The sequence below is a fragment of the Chiloscyllium plagiosum genome, chromosome 10 (assembly GCF_004010195.1).
Source record: "Chiloscyllium plagiosum isolate BGI_BamShark_2017 chromosome 10, ASM401019v2, whole genome shotgun sequence".
In the NCBI taxonomy this organism is placed as follows: Eukaryota; Metazoa; Chordata; class Chondrichthyes; order Orectolobiformes; family Hemiscylliidae; genus Chiloscyllium; species Chiloscyllium plagiosum.
Window position 1 is genome coordinate 26726824 of NC_057719.1, and position 18321 is coordinate 26745144.

General features: G+C 40.4%; 1 protein-coding gene across 1 annotated transcript; it reads left to right on the forward strand.

The window, feature by feature from the left end:
- Positions 1 to 1436: 1436 nt before the first annotated feature.
- Positions 1437 to 15767, forward strand: gphb5 (glycoprotein hormone subunit beta 5). The gene is made up of 3 exons (XM_043698464.1): positions 1437 to 1572; positions 9019 to 9223; positions 15508 to 15767. The coding sequence occupies exons 1-3, from the start codon at positions 1559 to 1561 to the stop codon at positions 15694 to 15696; spliced, it is 408 nt and encodes a 135-aa protein (XP_043554399.1). The 5' UTR covers positions 1437 to 1558; the 3' UTR covers positions 15697 to 15767.
- Positions 15768 to 18321: the final 2554 nt, after the last annotated feature.

The following is an 18321-nucleotide window of genomic DNA, read 5'->3' on the forward strand; positions in this document are numbered from 1 at the left end:
TAAAACTGTTTATCAATAGCACCTCCTGAGGGATTCACTTATTTTGCTTTTCTGTACATTCTTCATAGTTTTTTTTATTCATTCACAGGATGAGGACATCTCTGGCCTGGTCAACATTTATTGTCCAGAGGGCAGTTAAGAGTCAAACACATTGCTGTGGATCTGGAGTCACACGTAGACCAGACAAGGATGGCAGCTTCCTTGCCTGAAGGATATTAGTGAACCAGGTGAGCGGCTTTTCCAACAATCAACAATGGTCGCCATGAGACTCTTAATTTCAGATTTTTTTTGTTGAACTGAAATTCCACCATCTGCCATGATGGGCTTTGAATTCAGGTCCCCAGAACATGACCTGGTCTCTGGATTAACAGTCCAGCAATAATACCATCAGGCCATCGCCTCCACATTTTCCTTAATCTTTACAATTAATCAGTTTCATATAAGGATATGTTTTCCCTCTTGTTAGTTCCCTCACTACCTTGGTAGGCCCAGCCTGACAGCTATATCCTTTAGTGCTACTGATGGGCTTTGAATTCTCCCACCCAGAGTACATTCTGTGCACTTGCCACCAGTTCCTGAAGTTCTACGATTACTCTGCATTACAATATTTGCTTCTTCTAGCCTCTCAATGCCCCTCATCACTTTAAAAACTTGCTTCATGTTCCCTTGCTAGCTCAATTTCTTATTACCAATGAAAATAAATATTGACAGCATCTAAAAAGCATTTTTAAAAAAAAATTATTCAATTTTGTGGTCACACTAGCAAAGAAACCAACACAAAATATGAATCCTACTAAAATGGCAGTAGCCTTTCTTTCATAAGTCCGTTTAATCTTTTCATTTGACCTGACTATATTTCAAAGTATTAGTAATGGTGTCATGACAAAGACAGTTACTGATTGCATCATTTTTACTTGCTATAGAGATGAAGCTAAACATTTACAGTTATTTGATCTTAGTTTGGTAAAAATGGGTAAGTTGCAGGAACTCGGTTGTTTAAAATGTAGCACCCTGACAAAACGTTTATTAGCTCAGGGCTACTATTATGGATTACAAGCCTCGCATTAGACAAACACAATTTTTGAGTTGTGTTCAACATTTTAATAACCTACTTGATACTTGCTTTGCTTACTCTAAAACAGTATTTAAAAAATACTGAGCACCACAAGTAAGAAGGAGTTAAATGCCCCTTATATTTGCTGAGGCATTGCCTTCTTGATTTTGTCTTTGGCTGTAACATCGTAGGTCAGGTATCCGTTGATATGAGCAGTCTGATGTCTGTGACAGGCGAGAGGGAGGAACTGTTGGACGCCAATGCTGATTGACACTTGCTTTCTCCATATATTTCAAAACTGTGAGAGCTTAGAAACCAGCAGCTAGCGACATCGTATCAGAGCGCTGATAACGTTCATTAATACGTAGATTAAAGGTCCTTCTGTTGTCAGTGTTTGTTTGAGCGAATATTAAAGGTGAAGCTTCTGTATATCTCGAACATTGAAAAATAATTTGAAGAGTCTCAACTCTTCAAAGACAAGGAAAAGCAGATATAGATCAAAAGATGTGGAGTCACAGGTGAGTGATACCCTGGTTTGGAATATTTTGACTTTGCAAAGTAAAATCAACATGACTTAACCCTTTGACATCTTATGTTATTTTAACTTTTACAGTGGCCAAGTGATGCCTAATAGCGCAGTTTTCGTTTGGCAGTGGTACTTATACTAATTGATTGTATTACATTTGAAGGGAAGATAGTGTGCAGAACTCTACTGCACTATCACAAATTTTAATGCTATGGAAGACCTACTTTTCTCTCTGATTGTAAGCTTAAAGTTTAAAGAGGATTCATTGGGCCCACTGATTTGCTTTTAAGATTTAAGCTTCAAAGGCCCCTAACTATAGTTATGGTGTTAGCTCGTGTGAAACCAAAGCTGTGCAAGGCTACTTCCTTTAGGAAACATGTCAAATTAATGTGTATTCAACACAATTACAATGTTCATTTTGAGTGCATTATAACCTTTGCTAAAATGCCTTAGAAAAATGCAGTTACCTATTATTTTTGAAGTTAACCTTTCAAAGTCAAAATGATACTTTTAACCAACATTTATTTTAATGCAAAATGTCCTAAATTACTTAAGACTTTTAAATTGAATACGAGGAAGATTTCTTTGAAGACTGTAAAGTTAAAACAAATAATTACACATCGTTTGTGCATAGTCGCATTTCACACACTTTTGTTTGTAAAATAATACTTTCACGTGCCCTGTGGTCTGTGTCATAGAGTCATACAGCATGGAAACAGAATCTTTGGTCCAACTCATTCATGCTGACTAAGTTTCTCAAACTAAACTAGTCCCACTTGCCCGCATTTGGCCCATATCCCTTTCCTATTCATGTACCTGTTCAAAGATCTTTTAAATGTTGTAACTGTATCTGCAACTATCACTTCCTCCGTCAGTTCATTCCATATATAAACCACCTTCTGAGTGAATAAGTCGCCCCTCAGATCCCTTTTAAATCTTTCCCCTTTCCCCTTAAAATTATGTCCTCTAGTTGTGAACTGCCCTATCTTAGGGAAAGGTCCTGCGCTATTCACCTTACCTTTGCTCCTCATGATTTTATAAACCTCTATAAGGTCATCCTTCAGTCTCCTACACTCCAGGGAAAAATGTCCCAGCCTATTCAGCGTCTCCTTAGAATTTAAAATCTCTAGTCCTGGTAACATTCTTGTAAATCTTGTCTGAAGCCTTTCCAATTCAATAATGCCCTTCTTATGGCAGGGCAACTAGAACTATATGCAGTACTCCAAAGGTGGCCTCAGCAACTTGACTTCCCAATTCAATACTCAATTCTCTGACCATTGAAGGTAAGCGTGCCAAATGCCTTCTTCACCACCCTGTGATGCCACTTTCAAGGAATTATGTACCTGAACCCCTAGGTCTCTCTGTTTGACAACACTCCCCAGGGTCTACCATTGAATGTGTAAGTCCTGAGTGTGGTATTGGAAGAGCACAGCAGGTCAGGCAGCATCCGAGGAGCAGGAGAATAGATATTTCGGGCATGAGCCCTTCATCAGGAATGAAACTTGTTGTCAGATTCACTGGCTAGTGTAAAACTGACCAGTACAGACCAGTATGTCTGCTTTTTTGTGTCTGCTGTTCAGTTAGGCTGTTAGGCCACAGCTGAGCATCCTCAGGGAAAAGGAATATCCAATCAGTCTGAAGTTCCAATCCAAGTAATGGTCAAGAGACTCGATAATGAAGTGTTCAAGTGTATGGATAAGAATGAGCAAAAAAAATGCCTTATTTGTCGGGCTCACCACAATCAAACAGGCACTAAAGGAATGTCTGCATTTTTATAGCCCAGTACATAAGCTCAGGCCATCTCATAGTGACTATAGAGTATTTTGGAACCATGCAGAAGTGGGTACTGCAGATGCTGGAGATTAGAGTCAAGATTAAGGTAGTGCTGGAAAAGCACAGCAGGTCAGGCAGCATTCAAGGACCAGGAAAATCAATGTTTCAGGCAAAAGCCCTTCATCAGAAAATCCTGATCAGATCCTCGGATGCTGCTTCACCTGCTGTATTTTGGAACTGTGGTCACTGTAAGGAACATGGTAGCACACTGTGCACAGCAAAGTCTTATTAATGTAATACTAACCAAGTACTGGCCAAAACAATGGGGAGACTTTGCCTTTTCTTCTTCAAAATTGCTTTGGGATCTGTTACATCCATCTGAGAGGAGCTTGCTTTATTGCCTCATTCAAAAGATGGCAGCTATTAAAGTCATGTAGCTCTGCTCCAGCAAGAAACATCATTGACAACATCCATCTTTTCCCTATCATTGATACGTCTAGAGGCAGATGTATCTCTTACATGTGCTTGACATACTGATATAATGCTATACTTGATGGCACACAGCCCAACTGGCTGATATAAAATTGGGCATCTCCAGTTTTGGCAATGCCTAAATTGACTAGAAATGCAGAAAAAAAAGTTTGAAGCAATAATGTAGAAAAGATTACAGAAGGATTTCTTAAAGAGCCAGGCACTCTTGCAGGTAAGTAAACTTTATGGAACTTTCTTAATTGGAATGTGGCTGATAGTTCTCTGGGAATGTTTTTGGGGGTGTTTTGATGAATTCACCAGAGAGATTGTTGCCATATCTTTACAAGGTTAGCAGTGAAGTAGGTGGCCTGTGCACTTAAGGACTGCTACAGCTATGGGGAGCCAGTAGCCATGCATCTGGGTCTGCAACATGGAGCAGAGACTGCTGGCAGGATAAAGTCTGTTCACTGTCTGTTACAATCAGTGCCAGACTTCTCCATTGTTTTTGATACTAACAGGAGGCCATCGAGTTAGCCAATGTGAAAGCCCAATCAGTGCCTTCCATCACCCTTTGAGATCTTCACCTGAGTCCTCTGTATTAACATAGGAACATAGGATTCAAAAGCAAAATTCAGCCATTTGGCCCTTTGATACTGCTGGACCATTTAATAAAATCATGGCTGACCTGGTTGTCGTCTCAGCTTGACTTTCTATCTTCATCCTTTAAGTCAACTCCATTGTCAATCAACAATCTGTCAGCCCTCATTACACTTAAAGACCCAGCCCACCCTATTAGCTTCTGGGAAAAACCTACAAACAGCCCTCAGAGACAAAACAAAAACTCTCCATCTTCGTCTTAAACTCATGTTCAAACTATATTCCCTCGTTTTAGTTTATACCACATAAGGAAATATACTCAAGATATTCAACCCATCCAGTCCATGCAAGACCTTATGTTTCAATATGATTGCCTCTCATTCTTCTAAACTCCAATCTGTCCTATCTTTATTAGGCAAGCCTTTCATCGCAAGAATGAGTTGAGTGAGCTTTCTCTGAACTGCTTCTAAAGCAATGATATCTCCCCACCCCGAGTAAGAAGACCAAAACTGTCGACAGTTTTCCAGATGTGGTCTCACCAAAACCCTACAAAGCTGCAGTCAATCTTTGTTACTTTTATATTCCATTTCCCTTGCAATAAATAACAACATTCAATTTGCCTTCCTAATCATTTGTTAGAGGTACATACTAACCTCACCCTCCACTGAATTGGCAAATTAGCCATTGCTTCATTCTAGCTTGCTTGTAACTCACTTGTGTCCAGTGACTCACCACATGCACAGTTTGAAAAATTCTTTCATGGGGTGTGGGCATCACTCCCAAGGTCAGCATTTGTTACATATTCTTCATTGGCCTAGAACTGAGTGGTTTGTTCAGCCATTTCAGTGATTCTAGGTTCAAGTTCCACTTCAGGATTTGACGATCAAGAAGGATGGTTCATAATAAAGCCAAACACATGGAGTATCAACTTGAAAATCTTTCTAATGCACTGATGGCAGGTAGTAAGGGAAGGAGAAATTCTTGGTTATAAGGAGAGCCTGGATAGGCTGGGGCTTTTTTCACTGAAGCATAGTAGGTTGAAGGGTGACCTTATAGATGTTTATGAAATCGTGAGGGGCATAGTTAAGGTAAATAATAAAGGTCTTTTCCCTAGGGTGAGGGAGTTCAAAACTAGGGGGTACATTTTTAAGGTGAGATGAGAAAGATTTAAAAGGGACCTGAAGGGCAGCTTTTTCACACAGAGGGTAGTTCGTATGTGGAATGAACTGCCAGAGGAAGTGGGAGATGCAGGTACAGTTTCAACATTTAAAAGACAGGAATAAGAAAGGTTTAGAGGAATATGGGCCAAGCACAGGCAAGTAGGACTAGTCTAGTTTGGGAAACTCATTCAGCATGGACACGTTGGATTGAAGGGTCTGCTTCCATGCTGTCTGATTCTATGAAAGGAAAGAATCACTCAAATTGGTGTTGGTCACATGTAGGTCAGAATGGCAGAGTTCCTTCCCTAAAAGGCATTAGTAACCTTGATAGATGTTCATGATCAATGATCACCATTACTGAGGTTAGCTTATCTTCCAAATTTTATTAATTGAACTCAATTTCCACCACCAACCATGGTGGGACTTGAACGCATATCCACAGAGCATTAGACCAGGTACTGCATTACTAATCCCCACCTCTATAGCCCTCACTAAGAAATTTGCAGTTCCCAGTGTGTGAATTAGAGGCTGAGTGCCAGATTAAATGATAGTGCCTCTTCAAAACTGCTCTAACGTAGCTCTCTCGGGATCCTGTGGCTGAGTAGCTAAACGTTCTTCAGCATGTCATAGCAAAAATCAAGACGGCAATAAAAGCAGACTGCTGGCTGAAGCTGTGGAGAAACAGAGTTTGTGTTTTGAGCTCACCATGATTCTTCGTCAGTTCTGACTTGAAATGTTAACTGTGTTTCACTCTCCACAGGTTCTGCCACATCTGCAGAATTTCTCCAGCACATCCTGCTTTCATTTTGAAGTTCCAGGATCCATAGTATTTACTTTTATCAAGAGGAAGAAGTTTGGAGTAGGGGAAATAGATAGGGCTGGAAACCAGGCAGTCCATTATGACACTAAAAGCAGCTTGCTCATCAATCAAGGTGAGGGAGAGAATGAGTATTGAGTATGAGCATAAGGCAGGAAGATGCCATCATCTTCAATCTTCCCAACAATGTCAAATGCCACAGGTCCCACAATAGAGAGAACCAGCTCATCCACTGTGGCTCAGGAGATAAAGATGTCTTTGCCCCTGGCTGGGTCTGCTCCTTTCCGCTGTACATCTCTATTTCTCAAAAGAGAGACAGCAAAATATTAGTAATTGTGTTGCGCTGTGCTTGAATGATGTGTGACATTGCTGAAATAGCTGAAGGAAGAAGTGGTTGGTGTGGGGTAATTAAAGTGTGGTATTTGGATATTAGACAGGTGTCTGAGTAGGCAAAAGCGAGGACTGTAGATGCTGGAAATCAGGGTCTAGATTAGAGTGGTGCTGGAAAAGCACAGCAGGTCAGGCAGCATCCGAGGGTCAGGAAAATTGACATTTCGGGCAAAAACCCTTCATCAGGAATGAAAGCAGGGAGCCTCCAGGGTGGAGAGATAAATGGGCTGAGCTGGAAGTTTGGAACTGGGACAAGGTGGGGAGAGGGGAAATGAGGAAACTGGTGAAGTCCACATTGATGCCCTGGGGTTGAAGTGTTCCGAGGCGGAAGATGAGGTGTTCTTTCTCCAGGCGTCGGGTAGTAAGGGAGTGGCGGTGGAGGAGGCCCAGGACTTGCATGTCCTCGGCAGAGTGGGAGGGGGAGTTGAAATGTTAGGCCACGGGGCGGTGGAGTTGATTGGTACATGTGTCCCAGAGATGTTCCCTAAAGCGCTCTGCGAAAAGGCATCCAGTCTCCCCGATGTAGAGGAGACTGCATCGGGAGTAACAGATACACTAAACGACATTGGTGGATGTACAGGTGAAACTTTGATGGATGTGGAAGTGTGTCAGGTACTGCAGAGAGGTTAGCATTGGGGATGTGGTGTACTGAGCAGTGCAAGACTTTGTTGTCCAGTGGGTAAGAGCTATCAGGTGAAGATACATTCAGTGACACTGACCACTTGTTTGAGATCATCAGACCTCTTGCAACATAGCTGCTGGACCCTAACATCCAGATTCTGGAGTTAACCTTCCTCACCACTCGTTCCTACTCCCTTCTAAGGGTAATCCTCGAGGGTCTCATGGCACACAGTGGGTCCATGCTTTTTCTTGCTGTCCACTGAAATGACTAAATCATCCACTGTCATTTCTGTCTGGATTTCAGTGTTTTAATTACCTCCATATTTCCCTTAAGATAGTTTGCCTTTCAAAATGCGGAGGTTTCCCTCAGCAAGCCACACTATTGATGCCACATACTGTGTGTAGAGCTGACTGGCAGCATGGGGAAGAGCTCATCGGCACTAGCAGCAAGGCAAACGGTATTGAAATCATGCAGATGAGGAGTGTAGGTGTGAAAGGGTACAAGCACACTGCAAAGTGTGGCTTTCCCATTCCCACCGAAATCAGGGCTAATGTATTTGTATTCCAGTACCTCTCTGATTACTGTGTTGAAGTGCCAGCATACATTTTGTGCTCAGTTTACTGAAAAGTGGTGAGGAAGAAAAATGTATAGAGTACAGCATAAGGCAATCATTCCAAGCTAGGACTGCACCACAAAACGTATCAGTTGGGGTCCACTGTATTTGCCCAGGAAACTTGCTGCAAACCAGCACGAAGTTCAATGTGTATGCAAATTATAGAAGTAATGTTTATTCACAGCCCTCTCCAGGTTTGGAGCCTGAGTGATCACAATCTGAACTATGCAATTTGTAAACTGTTTTCTCAGATCTATTTTAACCAAACAAAATTTCAAAGGAAGCAATTCGTTCTGCTATGTGAGGAAAGACTGCAAGATGAAATGCTTCTTCTTTCAAGGTTCTGTACTACCAATCACCTTGTGCATTGGATTTGATGTGACTGTTGATTGTTTCTAGGCCTTTGTGTTACTTTTCAATTCAGGAATACAAAACTGTGCAAATTAAATGTAGTTGTGCTATATTCATTTTTCTTAGGTGCAATTTTTTAGTGTAAATTACATAATTCACATTAAACCACTAATATTAATGTAGCATTTTTAATTAAATTGTGAGTTGTGCATATTGCCCAGAATCAGCCACATTTATGTGGGTCTGAAGTCACATATAGGTCAGGCCAAGGAAAAGATGCCAGATTTTCTTCCCTAAAAGACATTAGTGAAGTGAATCAGATGGTCTTTTTATGATGATAGGGATACATGGTTGTCATTAGACAAGTTTTCATTCCAGATATTTATTGAATTCAGAATATAACCATTTACCATGGCAAGATTCAAACACATGCCTTGAACATTAGCTTGGGTTCTGGATTACAAGTGAGGCAATATTACCTTGAATTGAGAACCTCCAGAGAGACACGATTGATGTCATAGAGTCATAGACCTTTTTGATCATAAAGGATCATTGGCTATACACGAGAGTATTGCATGATACTATAGTTTACTTATTTTAGTCTATTATTAGAATTAACAAATTAAAATATGTGTTTGTTTCAGACTGAATCACCACCACATAATCTGGGGGAGTCTTCTTCTGCAGTTGCTGGTTGTCTATGTCAATGTGCTTCCAGCCTCCAATATCAGCTTGCGGACATTCATTGGCTGTGCTGTAAGAGAGTTCACATTCCTGGCTAAGAAACCAGGATGTAAAGGATTGCGAATCAACACGGATGCTTGCTGGGGACGATGTGAAACCTGGGAGGTGAGCCAGGAATCCTGACTGTATCATTTTCCTCCTGAATTCTATTTGCTGTACTCTGCTGGAGAACAAAGTAAAGTAAAACTTTACTGTCTTTGATGTGAAATCACAATGTCTAAAATCCAGAGATAGGTAGCTTTTTAAAATATTAAAATAATATCAACTGAATATTTAACATTAAATCTACATCAATGGTGTCAGAAATCATTCAAATCCTATGAGAAAAGATGTGAGGCATTTTTCATAAATGTTGCAATGACATTTAAAATGAGTCTTTCAGCAATTGACCACTGGTAATATTATTACAGCTTTCAACACCTGTTCTCTAATGTGTCACAATTATTATCATTGTTTGCAGCATAATTTAATACTTCCCAGCTCACCAATGATTAATTAAAAACCCACTTAGTTCAACTAAGCAACACTGTTACTTTCCTAATCAGAATCACCAAAAATAATCTCCTAAAAGATCATTCCCTACTAAAAAAAAATACACTTATAATTTAGAGAGACTAGTGAATATCAGTATGCAGAGGAAATTGGCTGGGCTTACACAGAAAGTTAACAGACAAGTGCATCTAGCAATTGGGAAGGCAAATTATGGGGTATTGGAAGACAAGAGCAAGGAAGGCCTCTGTGGTTGTATAGGATTTACGGGAGACCTTGCCTGTGTATGGTGTACAGTTTTGGGGCATGATGTTTTGATATTTTTTAAATAAAATGTTGGGTGGCTATGTTCGGTGATGACTAATACATGAAGTGGGGCGAGAGGGCTTCAAAGGAAGCTTAAGGGATGGCTTCTAGTCCACTCCCTTGCCTGCACTGATGCCTCCAATTGCTCAGTTTGAGTGAATTGAAAATATTCCTCCCCCATCCAGGCAGGCACATGAAAGAACCACATGCAAGGTGAGATTGATATCCTTCTTGGTCATAAACAATCATTTGATGTGCATGGGTATGCTGTATTATACCATGTTTTATTGATATTTTTTCCCCTATGATTAGAATTAACAAACTAAAATGTGTGTTTGTTATAGACTGAATCATCACCCCATAATCTGGGGAAGGCTTATTCTTCAGTCACTGGTTGCCCTGGCTTCTCAGCAGAAAGATAGCTACTTTATCACCCACTGGGAAGGCAGATAATTGGGAGGTGGTGAACTGAAGCCCTTAAGAGGCCACTGATTGACTACTTGATGGCCTTAATTGGTGGTGGGTTGAGAAAGTTTCAGTGTTTGACCTCCTTGTGGGTCTGCTCCTGGGCCTGGCCATTACCAAGTCCAGGCAGTGGGGCGGGTAGGGGGTCGTTATGACTGCCCCTCTTCCATGATTATGTTCAGGCCGGGGTGTCCCTGGAAAAGGAGCATGCAGCAACCTCTTTAGGGAGAGCTGGGCACTGCAGCAGGTGGAGCATTGCTCGTTCTGTGCTTTGCTTGTCCACATGGGTGATTTTCCTGGTGGTGCGGCAGTAATAAAGTTATTTATACTTGGTGTTTTCACTGTGTCTTGCAACTACTCATACACAAGATGGGTGCTGGAATTATAAGCGCTACTGCTGTGTGTGGGGGGGAAAGGGAAAAAAATAGAAAGTCCCAGTGGACACACTTGCCCAGAACTTAGTGAGATGACAAGAAAGGGGGTGAGTATCAAGCTAGTGCTAACTTGCCTATTTGTTTCACTTTCTCACCACCTCCGGGGAAGGGAAAACCATATTTTTGGTTCCACTACTAAAGGAAGGTATCTTACAAAGGGGTAGAAAAAGAACAAATCATATAAAGGTTCAGGCTAAAAGGTCAGTCATTAAAATTAAATTAAATTAAATAATTGAAGTAGGGCTGGGTACAAAAAATAAGAGAAGACACCATGAGAGAAAGCTACTGGAGGAATCTCTACTCAGGCTGCTTAAAGCAGGCTAAACATTGTGTTATTTAAAAGGAGTAACCTTTCTGGACTAATACAGAATTTTTTTCAGGAAACAAGGAGAATAAAGTGTGAGTTATAGTGATGCATCAAAGCATGGGGAAACTTCCAAGACATCTGCAAAGGGCAGAAAAACCTTCATCGTGGCCACAAAGACTGGGAAAACTTCTCAGTACAACAGAAAACCAGAGAAGGAACAACAACAACCAAAAAGTAGATAAATTACTTATTCACATTAGGAAGCTATAACATCAGAAACAATATTGTTAGAAAGACTTAGAGTCAGAGTCATAGAGATGTGCGGCATGGAATCAGACTCCTCGAAGCAACGACCAGATATCCCAAACCAATCTAGTCCCACATGCCAGCACCTGGCCCATAACCCTGTAAACCATTCCTATTCATATATCAGTCCAGATGCCTTTTAAATTTTGCAATTGTACTAGCCTCCACCACTTCCTCTGGCAGCTCATTCCATACACGTACCACCCTCTGTGTAAAAATGTTGCCCCTTAGGTCTCTTTACCCTCTCACCCTAAACCTATGCCCTCTAGTTCTGGACCCCCCACTCCAGGGAAAAGACTTTGTCTATTTATCCTATCCATGCCCCTCATAATTTTGTAAACCTCTATAAGGTCCCCCCTCAGCCTCCAACATTCCAGGGAAAACAGCTCCAGCCTGTTCTACCTCTCCTTACAGCTCAAATCCTCCAAACCTGGCAACATCCTTGTAAATCTTTTCTGAACCCTTTCAAGTTTCACAACATCTTTCCGATAGGATGGAGACCAGTATTGCATACAGTATTCCAACAGTGGCCTAACCAATGTCCTATATAGCTGCAACATGACCTCCCAATTCCTGTACTCAATACCCTGACCAATAAAGGAAAGCATATCAAACATCACTATCCTATCTACCTGCAACTCTACTTTCAAGGAGCTATGAACCTGCACTCCAAGGTCTCTTTGTCCAGTAACACTCCCTCGGACCTTACCATTAAGTGTATAAGTCCTGCTAAGATTTGCTCTATTTCAGAAATAGGCCAAATGGAACATAAAATTGAAGATCTCGGGGAAAACAATTCTTGTTGTACGGAACAGCTTCAAAACATGACTTTAAGACAGAAGCTGAACAAGTACATATACTTTTGTATGCAACTGGGTGTACAGCAGACACTGTTATTGCTTGCCAAGTGGTAAATTAAATACCAGATAAATTTCAAGAGACACTAAATCCTCTGACAATTATTTCAGCCTCAGAATCAATAAAATTCTTGCAAGGGCAAGATTAAAGTAAAACTGTGCAAAATCCATGGATGATTTTATCCAATATCGACAGGCTAATGGACAGATGCAGTAATGCCAACAATAATCTTGTCTCTCATGCTATTAAAGACTGGATCGTTGTTGGCATTACAGATGAGCTTTTCAGATTTATTAAAGTCAAAAGAAGATCCAGCTCCAGGGAAAACCATTCAGTTGGTGAATGAAGCCGAAATGTGGAACTAAAGCTGTTCAATCCTAAGAAAATAAGATAAAACCAAGACACAGGAGAGCTATGGAACCTATTCATTTCTTAAAGTACAAAGCCACAAAAGGCACACCCGATCAGCCAATGAAGCAGTTAGGACAGACACCAGACATTAAAGAACTGTGCCAACACCGCGGAGCAAAGAAAGCTCACAAACGCAAAGGGTGCCCTTCCTTAAATACCGAACGCTGTTTTTAAAAGTGAATCAATAATGTGCTGAAGCAGGAGACGGCTACAGAAAAGTAAAATACCAGAGAATTTCCCACACAAGGAGAGAAATGAAGCAAAACAGCCGTCAGTAGAATATTAAAGCAATATTTTCCTAGGGGAGAATCTTTTGATTTTGATAATCAAATACTTATGCATCATATGAATTTCAATTTAGACACAAAGCAATTTTATTGGTTAGTGACCCTTGATTGATACACGATGCTTATAGCCAATAGAAACTCAACTTTATGCTGAAGGGGCACTGAACCTAATTTTAAAGATAGGCTGCAAGGAACTCGCCTGTGTCAAGGTAGTAGAAAACCTGTATGTACCTTACAACCAAGAATTCTCTCTCCTGAGTGGAAGGTTACATATCAAAGTCAATTTCATTCGAAAGGTTAAGCAAACAGAATCTAAAAAAAGTTGCTTTGAATATGAATTGAATAAAAGGTTTGACTGATTTAAAATCTAATGCAATGTTACACTAAGTGAAGATGCTAAATCCTTTATAAACCCTGGAATATACTACATTGCTTCATGAAACCAGTTGAGAACCAACTTATTGAGGTGTCACAAATTGGAATCATTTTCCTGGGCGCAGAACTAACAAAGTGGTACTGAGACAGGTTTATCATACCTAAGCCTAGTGATACTGTTTATGTTTGTATTCAACTCAACACATTAGTAGCAATAGAAATTCACCCTATGTCCACGGTTATAACAGTCTAGCCAAAATCTCTAAGAGCTGAGTTTTCAGAAAATGCGAAGCATATAGCTGATTTTGTGAGCACTATTGGATGAGCAATCAGGAATACTTATCACGTTTATAATACCTTTTGGAAGATATTGTTTCAGTTAATTACCATTTTGGTATTGCATTTGCACCAGAGATTTTCCATTGAGCAATATCAGATATCATGACATTGTTGGGGATTTATATGTTGCATGGATGTTATGTTGATCAATGGGAAACAGTTGAAGAGTATGATCAGAGAATATGTGAAGTCTGAAAATGTTCACCAGCTGAAAGTCTCATATTTAATAATATGTACAAATTCTCCAAGGAATCCATCCATTTCTGTTCACCACATTGTTGGTCTAAAGGTGGTCATTGAAATGGATCACAAAATTTGGATTATCTACTGGACAAGGAGGAATTTACAAGAATGCCTCCAAGAGTACAAAGATTTTGACTTTGCCTCATGAGATTTGCCTATGAAAAAGTCTAGATGCAGACATTGGTAGATGAACTGTCCAGAATAATGGTATGACAGCCTTACCAATTGCGATGCAGACTTCATCTAAGAAGTCAACCTGGTCCAAGCAGCACAATGGCCAGCAGGTCACAAATGATCCAGCCAAATTTGACAAGAACAAATGAGGGCTGAGGAATGCCATATTGCACCAACAATTGGCCCACATCAAAGACCCAATGGTATGACTATGAAAGTGCATTCTGAACACAAGAATTGATAACATCATTATTGATGATATTTAAATGTATGAGGAATGATGGGTCAAACCCAGCTTTACATCAAGAGGACATCTTGGTTATTTGGGAATCATCAAATGCTGCATGAGAGCTAAGATATCAGTGTGGAGGCCTGGAATCTGCAGGCTCATTGACAAACTCATTGCCAATTATTAGATATGAGCCAGACAATGGAACTTTGATTACATACCAAATTCTCCAGACCTTGGGAATATGTAGGGATGGCTTGGTGTGTTTTCAGCTGAAAGGCTTACCTCATCATCGTGAATTATTCCTCTTGATGGATTGAGGTTAAGACATTGAATAGGAGGACTACAGAAGCAGACAACAGACTTGCGACTTCTCCAACACACAGCCTCCCATATATGGTGATGGAGGAAATACAGCCACAATTCATGAATCAATGCTTCAGCAACTTTTCAGCCAGTTCTGAAATTGAGCATGTCATAAGTTAACCACAGTACCCACAAAAACTGGCTCCACATTTACGCCTTCCTGATTACTAAGTAGTACATTATAAAGAGTAATTCTATTAAACACAGCTGGTGACAAACATTGCAATAAATGCTATCAAATAAGTAACATACCAGAACTACAAGTGGGGCAATGGGCAAGAATCAGGGATTTAAACAGAAAAGGTAGAATCATCCTTGGAGCTGTGAGGCCATAGAGATCATACATCATCCATCCTGAAGGGGCTGTAAAAAGGATGTGTGGGCACATCAGCCCATTATGACTGAGCTTTTGACAGTAAACACCAGCCATTGTGTTGATGTCACAGGACTTTGTCACAGAGAAAAGGAGTTTGTGGAAGAACGATCTGAGGCTAGTGTGCGCCTAATAGTTTCTACCACATTATAGGTCATATTGATGTTACCTGTTAATAGCGCAACTCATCTGGTGTTAACTAACATAGGAAAATGTACTTCTAGTGTATCAGTAAAACTTTTAACACCTTATGGTGATGAAGTTGAATCCAGCAAAAATAAAAGTAGGTTGAACAGTGTTAGGGTTACAATTATAGTATTACTGTTTGTTTCACTTTGTTTTGAATATATGCACGCAGGCAGCAAATGGTTCTACTTGCTGTTCCCGAAATTATTTTCTAAATATTGTTCACTGCTTTTGCTCATAGAAACCAGTCCTTGATCCTCCATACATTGAAGCACACCATCGGGTCTGTACCTATAACGAAACCAGGTTCATCACAGTGAAACTACCCAATTGTCGGGCTGGGATAGATCCATACTACACGTATCCTGTAGCAATGCGGTGTGACTGCGGTGTCTGTTCAACTGCCACCACTGAGTGCGAGACTCTGTAAAATCTCCAGTTTTACTTGAAGCTGCAAAACAAACATCACATTAAAGTTTTTTATTTTTTGGAGAATTTTGATTTGTTGGTTGAAACTGAAATTAAAATTTATATCTCCAGAAAAGCCTTACCTGGTGACAATTCTTCCCTGAGGTTATTTTGCAGCAATTAAAAAGAAAACATTGAAAATGATTTGGACATACATTTAATAATTTACAAAGATCTGTTTAGAAAAGTATCAATTTTTAAAAGCATTCTTCCTAAACTATACTAAACATAGTAGAAACAGAGACACACAGAAACAGGTCAGTTACCTATCAAGTCTACACTTGTATAAAAATCAAAAATACTGGAAATACTCAGGAAGTCAATAGTGCGAAAGAGTTTATCAGAACTACCTGTAGGTTTGACAGCTAGTTCAATCTCACTGTACAGTGCATTCACCACACCATACCATAATCTCCTTTTTAACTCAACTAAATAATTCCACATTTTTAATAAAAGATATAAGATTTTAACTCTTTCAAAACCCATCCTCATAATCAGTTCAAACTGTGCCCCATCCATGTGGCATCTGTTTCAATAATGGTTTCGAAATTTAGCATTCAAACTCTTCACTCCGTAGATAAATGTTCTCCAACCTTTCCATAATTTTTTCTTTTAATGATCAATTAGTACATGAAGACCAATTGCAATATTGAGGTCAAGTATGGAAGGGATGTGTGAAGAGGAAAGGAGGGAGAATAGAGACAAAGGAAGTAAGAGGCAAGGGAGAGTGAAGAGAGCTACAGGAGGAAGGAGGAGATGGCTAATTGAACATGAATGGGGAAATGGGAGGTCTGGAGAAAACAAGAAGCAGGGGTGCAAGGTATGACTAGGAAAGAAAAGGCATAGGGAAAAAGGCTAAGGATGTCAAATTCTGTCAAAGACCATTTTTCATTTTGGAAAGTAAAGAAAGTTTCACTACTGCCAGGTCTGGTGAGAGGATGGAAACACACCTTGCTTTAGCATAGTAACATGTTTTTCATTGATGATTAGTCACATTATATTGGAAAGGAGAATCTATGTTGAAAGGAGAAGTACCTTTCTAAAAGGGGTCATACTGAGACACATTCTGTTTGCAGTATACTGCATGTACACTGTACAGATATATGCAGCAGTGTATGTAGCATTGCCACCCCCTGGTCAGGGTGTGCAATTGCACCAATTTATGATAACAGTCTCAGTTGTAATATGTTTCTTGTGGTAATGACCCATTTGAAACTTTCACATTCTATCACAACAGTGTGTACCTGTTGGTTTTACATGAGCAATTATGGCTGCTTTCCATGTTTAATGTATCATAGATGGATGCCATACATACCACCATGCCAACCAACTACTTTCCACTTTGTACATTACGTAGCCTTTAATGTTTTTAAATCATCTATTTGGTTTCTTCAGCTTTACATAAATTATTTTTCCCTTATCTCCACTCCACTCTCACCCCCTTCTCCTCCCACTCCCTTAACATTCCACATCTATAAACAGTTATCCCCAATAATGGTCAACTGAATCTCCTCGATTGCATCCCCAGGCAGCACGGTGGCACAGTGGTTAGTACTGCTGCTTCACAGCACCAGGGACCCAGGTATCAGTATGGAGTTTGCATGTTCTCCCCAGATCTGCTTGGGTTTCTGCCGGGTGCTCTGGTTTCCTCCCACAGTCCAAAGATATTCAGATTAGGTGGGTTGGTCTTGATAAATTGCCCGGTAGAGTCCATATGCAGGCTGGGTGGATTAGCCATGGTAAACCTAGGATTAAAGGGATTGGGTGGGATGTCTTTCGGAGGGTTGGTGCAGACTTGATGGGTCAAATGACCTCTCTCTGTAGGGTTTCTATGAATCTATGTATACCCTTCCCATGTTGACATTCAAACTGCCCACAATTCTCCAGCTGCAAGCTGATTCACATCAAGATCCCTTTCCTCTTTACACCATCTACAATCTTACTAATTAGCTTGGATGTTCTTTTCACAATCTTATAAACATTAATATTTCACATTTTATAATACATACACTACTTATCCATTGCACTAGCATACCTATGTCTTGCTGTAGCTTTTCACAGCCATTTCTGAAGGAAGTTAAAAATCACAAAACACCAGGATATAGTCCAACAGGTTTATTTGGATAACCCTGTTGGACTATAACCTGGTGTTGTGAGATTCTTAATTTTGTACACCCCAGTCCAATAATAGCACCTCCAAATGGCACGGTGGCTCAGTGGTTAGCACTGTTGCCTCTCAAGGCTAGGGACCTGGGTTTGGTTCCAGCCTCGGGCGACTGCCTGTGCGGAGTTTGCACATTCTCCCTGTGTCTGAACGGGGTTCCTCTGGGTGCTCCAGTTTCTGCCCAAAGATGTGGGGGTTAGGTGAATTGGTCATGCTAAAAGTTGCCCATAGGTGCATTAGTCAGGGGTAAATATGGGGAATGGGTCTGGGTGGGTTACTCCACAGAGTGTTGGTGTGGACTAGTTGGGCTGAAGGGCCTGTCTCCACACTGTAGGAAATCTGATCATAAATCATTTTTGAAGCAGTGTTTAATGGAAATGCAGCATTTAATTTTTAGGTAGCAGTCATCTGCACTGAAAGATA